General features: G+C 43.7%; 1 protein-coding gene across 1 annotated transcript; it reads right to left on the bottom strand.

Moving 5' to 3' along the window:
* LOC100764437 (olfactory receptor 8S1) lies at nucleotides 1-1864 on the bottom strand. Its single transcript, XM_027397857.1, has 2 exons — nucleotides 1101-1864; nucleotides 1-163 (listed from the first exon to the last, which is right to left on the bottom strand). Exons 1-2 carry the CDS (start codon nucleotides 1862-1864, stop codon nucleotides 1-3), a joined length of 927 nt encoding a protein of 308 aa, XP_027253658.1.
* Between the last annotated feature and the right edge of the window lie 7233 nt (nucleotides 1865-9097).

Here is a 9097-nt window from a genome sequence, read left to right as displayed (position 1 = left end):
CTACAAGGTCAGCCTGGACCTCCTGGTCAGCATCCTCCTCAGAGCTGCCTTTACATCTTTGTTCTTCAGGCTGTAGATGAGTGGGTTTAGCAGCGGGGTCACCACACTGTACTGCAAAGAGAGCACTTGCTCTAGGGCTGAGCCGGATGCTGGGGTCATGTACCTTGGGAAGAATTACACAAAGGAACAAAGTGAACTCGGGATGAGGATCTCAATACTGTTGGCTCCTATGGTTCATCCCACTCCTGCTGACTGTCACCATGGCAACATTTAGAAATGACTGATCACTGGGAAGTCAGTCATTTCTGTCTTCAAATGTCTCCAAGTATGAGTGAACTCACAGGAAGGAACTCTCCCATGAAAACAAGTTCTGTGTATTAAGGGGTTCAGGTTAGGATAATAGGGCTAATGCATTTCCATAGCATTTCCCTGTCTTCAGAGCATCTTGGCTAATAGACATGATAATAACACTCTCCATTACCTCTATTCACAACAGTTCAGACACACTGTGTTCTCATTTAGTAAGGATTATTTCTTGCAAAACTATGTATCTAGTTCATAATACTGCCATTGTTTCCTACATATATGGCTCTGAAGATTACTCTCACAACCATAGCAAATTACTGATAATAATTATTCTTAATTATTATATGTGTATGGGTGTTTGCATGCATGTGTATATGGGTACCATATGAATTTATGGTACCCATGGAATTTATGGTACCCATGGAGGTCACACACACACACACACACACACACACACACACACACACACACACACCACACACGCGCGCACATGTGCATGCACATACACAATCTTTAAGGAAAAGGTATTCATCTAACTATAATTTCTAAGATATATTTTTCTAATATTGCTGTGAAATAAGCAGGGGAAATCTTATCGTCGCTTTATGGTCTATGAGGAAACTGGCTCGAGTGAGCCTTTTGAAAACCACAGCAGAGCAGGGCTGGAGCTCAAGCCTTAGGAATTCCAGGATGATTCTTTCCTGCTGTATTGATGCTCTCTCTGTTCTGTAGACCCAGGGCAGATAGGAGAGGAACACAGGGCGTTTATGAAGACGAACTACTGTGGGACACACCTGAATACTCCCGAACCATAAAAGATGGTGACTACAAGGAAGTGTGCAGAACATGTGGAGAAGATCTTGCTCCGACCTGTGGCTGTGTTGATGCTCAGGGCTGTCATGATGATACGGCTGTAGGATCCCAGTAGTAGGACCAGAGTACCAAAACCTAAGATCACCATGGTTGTCAGGATGGAGGTGACAGTAGTGTGGGGGTCAGAACAGACCAACAAGAGCACTGGAGGCATCTCACAGGCAAAGCTGTGGATTAGGTTCGGGCCACAGAAGTGCTCTTGAGCTAGCAGGAGGGTGTTAATCAGGCTAACACTGATTCCTACAGTCCAAGATAAAACTGCCAGCCCAGAACATACCTTTCCATTCATAGTGACCACATACAACAGTGGGTAACACACAGCCTGGAACCGGTCATAGGCCATGGCAGAGAGGAGGCAGGCTTCAGTGGCCCCGGAAAATATGACCAGGGCAATCTGAACGAAACACCCAAAGAAGGATATAGTCTTCCACTCAGAAATAAGGCTCCTCAGCAACTTAGGCGCAATGACTGAAGAATAGAAAACATCTATGAGGGAGAGGTGTCTCAGGAAGAAGTACATGGGGGTACGAAGGTGGGGGTCACAGCTAATCACTAGCAGCATCAGCAAGTTCCCCACGAGGGTCAACAGGTAAATCACCAAGAACAGTGCAAAGAGCAGCACCCGAGTCCGAGGGTTGCTGGTCAGTCCCAGGAGCACAAACTCAGTGACATTTCTAACTTCCATGGAGCATTCAAATGTCCAGTCTGAGGGATGAGAAATGAAAAGATTGTCCAGCGCTGCTACACAACCCCAAAAGGATGAATTAGTGAGGGATTACATGGCAGTGGCATTTCTGCTGTGTCAGATTGTCAGCATTTCCTAGCTCAGGGCAGTGACCTCCTGGCCAAAGTGGAGAAGGTGGGTGGGAAATATGTAGAGGACAAGAATTAGGAAAGGAGGGAAAGAGAAACAGGGTTAGAAAAGGAGAAAGAAGAGAACCTAGGTAACAAAGAGGACCCTCAGAGAGACATGCATACATCCTCCTGGGAAGGGAAAAAGACAAGATCTCCTGAGTAAATTGTGAGTGTGGGGGGCAGGGGGAGGGTGGGAGGGAAGAGGGGAGGAGGAAAGGGGAGTGGAGGAAAATGTTTAGCTCAATTAAAAAAAAAGAAAATAGGCCATTAGGCTGCCCTACTGAGCTCCCTTGCCATCAGGCAAGGAGAAAGCAGAAATGGCTCAGCATTCAACATAGACTAAAATCATGCAGAACCTGCTTTCCAAGGTAAATGCTGGAATCCTTACAGCTTCATGCTTAGGCTTCGTACAGATAAGCATATCTCTAACCTTATTTTAGAGTTAGCAACTAGAATCTAGAACTAAACGTGTGTTATCCATCAGTCATGTTGGGTTTTTCACTCTCTAAAACTGAACCCAACATCCCAGGATCTCTAACCAACGACTAGTGTCTGTCCTTTGTCTGTCCTCATACATTTGTAAATCACTTGAATTTTTCATTAAAAATATCAGTAGGGGACTGGGTGGTGACGGTGCACGCCTTTAATCCCAGCACTTGGGAAGAAGAGGCAGGCAGATCTTTGTGAGTTCAAGACCAGCCTGGTCTCTAGAGCGAGTGCCAGAACAGGCTCTAAAGCTACACAGAGAAACCCTGTCTCGAAAAACAAAACAAAACAATATCAGTGGGGTATGTCAGATGGCTTAGTGAGAAAAGGTGCTTGCCACAAGGCTAATGATGTCCCTGGGAGCCACAGAGCGAAGGACGGAGGGAGGGCGCTGACCCCTGCAAGTTGTCCTCTGAACTCCACTTACACGCAGTGCCACTCATGCAATACCTGCAATAGATGAAAAGAAAAAGTCTGGAAAACTAGGTGGTTCCCAAGGTCCATTCCATTTTAGACATTCTAAGAATGTGTGTTTGCTACTGAATAGGAACCCCTTGTCCCCGTGTATGCCAGATCAAACAGAAGTGCCTGCTTCACAGACAGAAGCCCTCCAAATGGAAGTGAGGACAACACCCTCTGCTTTCACTGCACCCTCTGGATTTAGCACAAGAGTCCACAGAGACCTGAGATCTTCTGAACTGGATATGGATAAAGCCACACCAAACCCACACTACTCAACTTCTGAATATTACAGATATCATCTCCCCAAAAGGAGGACAGATAAAGGCTGCTTGGTAGAATGGACAGTTACAGGGTTTAGTTTAGTGCAGAGAGAGGTAAAGAAGTCACCTTTCTTCTCAAAGGATAGCAGAAGGGTTCATAAATGAAGATCTGATTTCCACTTTCACGGGTTCCCAGAGTGGGCAGTTTTGGGAGAAGATGGCTTTGAATAAGATTTATCCTTACCTGGATCCCGAGGTGAAAACTTGCTCAGTGGAGGATGCCTGGAGAACATCCTTTCCAACACAGCACAAAAGCCATGGGTCTGACTTGGTTTCTGTGGGCTTTCCTTGACTTAGTCCTAGGGGATACAGGCAAGGGACTTCTGGGCACTGAGCTCTTAAAATTTTGGTTATTCGCCTTAGTTGGTTATCAGCCTTTAAGGGCTGAACTGTCTTTCTAGCCCACAAGAGACTTCTGGATAAAGATTCATCTCCGTAGTCCTTATGTCCAAAGGGGAAGAGTAGTTTTCCACAATTCTGCTCTACAAATAACAATGGCCAGAGGGACTTTGAGTCATCCTTACACCTTGGAGAGTGAAGGGGGTCCTTAGAGACCTTGAGCAGATCTGCCCTGAGTCTGAGTGGATCCTCCAGGCTTACTCTTTCTTTGTGTTTCTCTTGCTTTAGTGGGTTACATCATAGAAAAGGAACCTGAGGTGGCCAATAATATGTTTTAGTGTTTTACATAATATTATTATGTAAAATATCACTGATATATGAGTAGGTTATAGGCACGTTCCTGTATACATGCACAAAATTCTGAAAAACAGATACACAACCCTTTCATTTCCAACACTGGCTAGTTCTGCTTTTGTATCTACTCCGCCTCTTCCCTTAGCTCCCTTCCCAGAAATGCATCCTCATTAACTAGAATGTCACCATGTTGTTCAGACACTTCTACAAATCTAATAAAATGTTTGGCTGAAAAAAAAAGCTGTGAAAAATTCTGTACAGTATTTTCAACTTAAACATTCTTTTCACTGTACACATATGCAATTTAACACTCTTAAATATGAAGTTTAAAAAATCCATGACACCAACTAACAATCTAAGCAACAGAGGAGATGCTACCTTAAATGCCCTCTCCTGATAATGAGATTGATGGCTAATACATATGGCATCCTATAGCCTTCACCCAGCAGCTGGTGGAAGTAGAAGCAGACACCCACAGCTAAACCTTGAACTGAACTGAAATCCAGTTGCAGAGAAGGAGGACTGATGAGCAAAGGGGTCCACACCAGGAAACCCACAGAAACAGCTGACCTGAACAAGGGGGGAGCTCATGGACCCCAGACTGATAGCTGGGAAACCAGCATGGGACTGATCCAGATCCCCTGAATGTGGGTGTCAGTGAGGAGACCTTGGAAATCTATGGAGCCTCTTGTAGTGGATCAGTACTTATCCCTAGCATAGAAATGGACTTTGGGAGCCCATCCCACATGGAGGGATACTCCCTGAGCCTAGACACAAAGCCCTATCCCAAAGGATATGACAGACGTTGAAGACCCCCTATGGAAGGCCTCACCCTCCCTGGAGAGCAGAAAGGGTATGGGATAGGGAGGGTGTTAGTTGTGGGGGGCAGGGGATGAGGGGAGGGAGAGGGACCTGGGATTGACATGTAAAATAATTTTCTTTCTAATTAAAATAAAAAATTAAAAAATCCAATCATGACCTCTTATTCTTGAATTATTGTTGTTTTACACACACACACACACACACACACACACACACACACACACACACACACACTTATAAATATGACCTGCAGAGTTTATTTAATGCTGCTCCTATGTGTCTGTGTTTAGGGCTGATTGTTAGGGATTGGATCTCCTATCAGGGGCTCACACTTGGAGTAGACTAATTACCTGTCTCTTAGCAGTCACTCATTGCTTGGGGTTCTTCATGTGGGAGTGGGGACCCATGCACACTGTCATGCCAATTGTTGTCATTTGTCAGGTAACCACATTGTTGAGATTTCAGGGATACAACTTCCCTGTCGTGTATAGAAGATAGTATCTTGCAGCAGATGCCCTGGTCCTCTGGCTTTCACAATCTTTCCACCTCTTCTTCCTTGATGCTCCCTGAGCCTTCAGTGTAGGGGCTGCTTGTAGAAGTATCAGGGGGTGTCAGCCCCCCCACCTGTAACTCCAGCTCCAGGAAGCCTGATAGCCTCTTCTGGACTCCACCATCTGTGCTTTCATGGCAGGCACTCCCATGGACACATGCACGTAAGTAAATATATGTGTAATATGTGAACACAAGTAAATCATATTATTAAAAGAATTATATGCTAAGAATCAGAAACCTAAATAAATACTCAGAAATTTTCAGCATCAACCTGAACACAAAAAATACAGACACATTGGCAGATGAGGTGACAGAGGGAGGGGGAAAATGATGTAGATACAGTACTGATATGAAATTCTCAAAAATAAGCTGGGCTTGATGGCGCATGCCTTTAATCCTGGCAACTGGGAGACAGAGACAGATAGCTCTCTGTGAGTTTGAGGTCAGTCAGGTCTATACAGAAAGTCCTAGGACAGCCAAGAATACATAGATTTTATGTCATAAAGAGACCCTGTTTCATATGTGTGTGTGTGTGTGTGTGTGTGTGTGTGTGTGTGTGTGTGTGTGTATGAGAACACTTGAAACTGGAAGGGAATGTGTGATGAGAGGGTGGAGACTTTCATCCCTGAAGAAGTCTGGAGATGAGGCCTCACCACCTCTTTAGTATTGCTTGCCTACCAGAATTTTATGGGAAGACCATATTGCTTAAGATGCTATGCATTTTGGCCTCAGGACTTAGAGAAATGAAGTACTGACCTAGAAGCTTCCTTCCTGAAGACTGCTAACATTCATTAGTACCAAAAGATGCTATTCAGGACGTGGGGGGAGAAAAGACATCAAGATGGAATCTCAACATAGCTTTGATTTGACTTTTCTGATGGCTGGTGAAATTGAACATTTTTCATGGTTACTGGCTATTGGTATTTCATCCTTTGGAACTGTTCACTTCATTAGCCTATTTATTGATTGGGTTGTTTGATGTCTTGTTTAGTTTTTTTTTGAGTGCCTTGTATATTCTAGTTATTAATCCTCTGTCAAATATATAGCTACAAAAGATTTTTCTCACAACTGGAGGTTCTTTATTCAGTTGACTATTACTTATTTACCATTACTACGACCTGGGGCTTGCTATAGGTTAGACTAGCTGTCCAGTGAGCCCTGGGGATCCTCCTGTCTTTGCCTTCACAGTGCTGGGATTACAAGCTTATAATATCACATTAGGCCCTTTATGTGGGTGCTGGGGATAGAACTAAGGTCTCCATGCTTTACCAACCAAGCTCCCTTCCCAGTCCTGTCAGGCCTTACACCGAGATCTTTATCCATCTAGAGTTTATTCTTGTGGAGGGTGGAGTTTCATTCTTCTACGCAGGGGAATTTAATTCTCTCAGTGACATTTGATGAAGAGGCTCTCTTCTATCCAATTTGTATTTTTTGGTATTTTTGTAAGGGCTACATATGGGTCTATTTTTGTGCCAGCACAGTGCTGCTTCAGTACTGTGGCCCTTACTATAGGTTGAAATGAGAAATGATGCTACCCCAAGCCTAATTTTTTTCTGCTCAGGATTTCTTTTTTTATTTATTATGTACACAATGTTCTGTCTGCATGTATGCCTGCAGGCTGGAAGAGGGCACCAGATCTCATTATAGATGGTTGTGAGCCACCATGTGGTTGCTGGGAATTGAACTCAGGACCTCTGGAAGAACAGTCAGTGCTCTTAACCTCTGAGCCATCTCTCCAGCCCCATCTGCTCAGGATTTCTTTTGTGTTTCACATTAATATTAAAAGAATTTAAGGGAGAATGATATAAAGGGAGACTAAAAAAGGAGAGATAAATAATAGTGAGGACGTTTGAAAAAGCCATAGGAAAACACTGTTTTATAAGTTTATTAAGATACATATGAATATATATGTGCACACACAAACATTTACATGCACAGATTAAATGGAATTATGCCACATGGATGACTTTTTTTTTTTTTCTGAAAGAGCCATAGATTGTCTGACAAAACCCCCAGTGGCCAACATGGGAAACCTCCCTTCTTCAAGTTGTTAGTCATCGTGGGGAGGGTCAAGAGACCCTCAAAACAGTATAGGCTACCGCCATTGACCTTGTTTGCCTCCCAGAACTTGAAGGTAAGACCTTATTCCCGAGAACACGGCATGCTTTGGACAGAGGGCTTGGAGGAGCTGAGCTGGAACTGTGTGTGTATGTGGTACCCATGGCTAGAGAGATCATGGACCTTAGAGGGAAGCTCCACCTGCTGTTTCCCTAAACCAGTATCATTTCTAAATACTTCTCATTATGCCCAGATATATGTAGCTCTCACCCCTCATCAAAGAAACTTATTGTTTTCAGCAGATAGAGACAATTACAGAAATCCACTGTGAGAAGCAGATGAAGGGGCGCAGCCATGCCAAAACTTCAGTGCCCCAGACTCATAAAAATGGCACAGCTTTCCCCAGGTGAGGCTCAGAGAGAAGAGAAAGCCTCCCTCTGGTCCAAGTAACAAATGTAATAAATGATTGACTTCTAGCTCAAGCTAGAAGTGTGTGCAGAAACTATCAACCACAGCTCCCTTGCCCAGGCTGTTTGCAGCCTGAGACTACTCCCTAGAGAGATTGCCTATGGAGACTCACTAAACTCACTTCCTTGATTCAGCTGTATAAAACAAACTACATAAGTTTCCAGGCTGCTGCTGCTGCATCTCCATCAAAGTATACTGCTCACCTGATCCCATCTTTTCTGCATGTGTGTCCTAGTTAGGGTTACTATTACTGTGATACAATACTGTGACCAAAGCAACTTGGTGAGGAAAGGATCTATTTCAGCTTATACTTCCAGATAACAGTCCATCATTGAGGGAAGTCAGGGTAGGAACTCAAGTAGGGCAGGAATCTAGAGGCAGGGCTGGTGCAGAGACCATAGAGGGGTGCTGCTTACTGGCTTGCTTCTCATGGCTTGCTCAGCCTACCTTGAATCACCAGTCCAAGTATGGCATTGTCCACAGTGGGCTGGGCCCTCCCCATCAATCACTAATTAAGAAAATGCCCTACAGTCAGATCTAATGGAAGCACTTTCTCAATTGAGGTTCCCTTCTTTCAGATGGCTCTAGTTTGTGTCAAGTTGACATAAAAGTAGCCAGCGCAATTGACCCCTTGTCACCTTGACACACAAACACATTACTGTTAAGCTATAACCTTTTCTTTCTTATTATTCTCCAATACCACACATTTACATAAATATTACAATATAAACATTCCAAAATTTAAAAGTCACACAATCTTTAGAAATCCAAACACTTAAAAATTCAGTGAAACAACTCTGAGATACCTTCTTACACTGGCCAGAATGGCTAAAATCAAAAACACCAATGACAATCAATGCTGGAGACGATGTGGAGAAAAAAGAACACTCCTCCATTGCTGGTGGGAGTACAAACTTGTACATCCACTTTGGAAATCAGTATGGCGGTTGCTCAGAAAAACGGGAATCAGTCTATCTCAAGATCCAGCAATTCTTCTCTTGGTCATATACCCAAATAATGCATGTTCATACAACAAGGACATATGTTCAACCATGTTCATAGCAGCATTGTTTGTAATAGCCAGAACCTGGAAGCAACCTAGATGCCCCTCAACTGAAGAATAGATAAAGAAAATGTGGTGCATTTACACAACGGAATACTACTCAGCACAAATAAGCAATGGAATCTTGAAATTCGCAGGC

Source organism: Cricetulus griseus, chromosome 2 (genome assembly GCF_003668045.3).
Source record: "Cricetulus griseus strain 17A/GY chromosome 2, alternate assembly CriGri-PICRH-1.0, whole genome shotgun sequence".
In the NCBI taxonomy this organism is placed as follows: domain Eukaryota; kingdom Metazoa; phylum Chordata; class Mammalia; order Rodentia; family Cricetidae; genus Cricetulus; species Cricetulus griseus.
This window is presented reverse-complemented; position numbering and strand designations above follow the sequence as displayed.

Coding starts and splice junctions, on each gene's coding strand:
- LOC100764437 (XM_027397857.1), bottom strand. CDS start 1,864: ATGGAAGTTAGAAATGTCACTGAGTTTGTGCTCCTGGGACTGACCAGC. Junction 164..1,100: donor TATGGTTCGGGAGTATTCAG/GTGTGTCCCACA, acceptor ATTCTTCCCAAG/GTACATGACCCCAGCATCCG.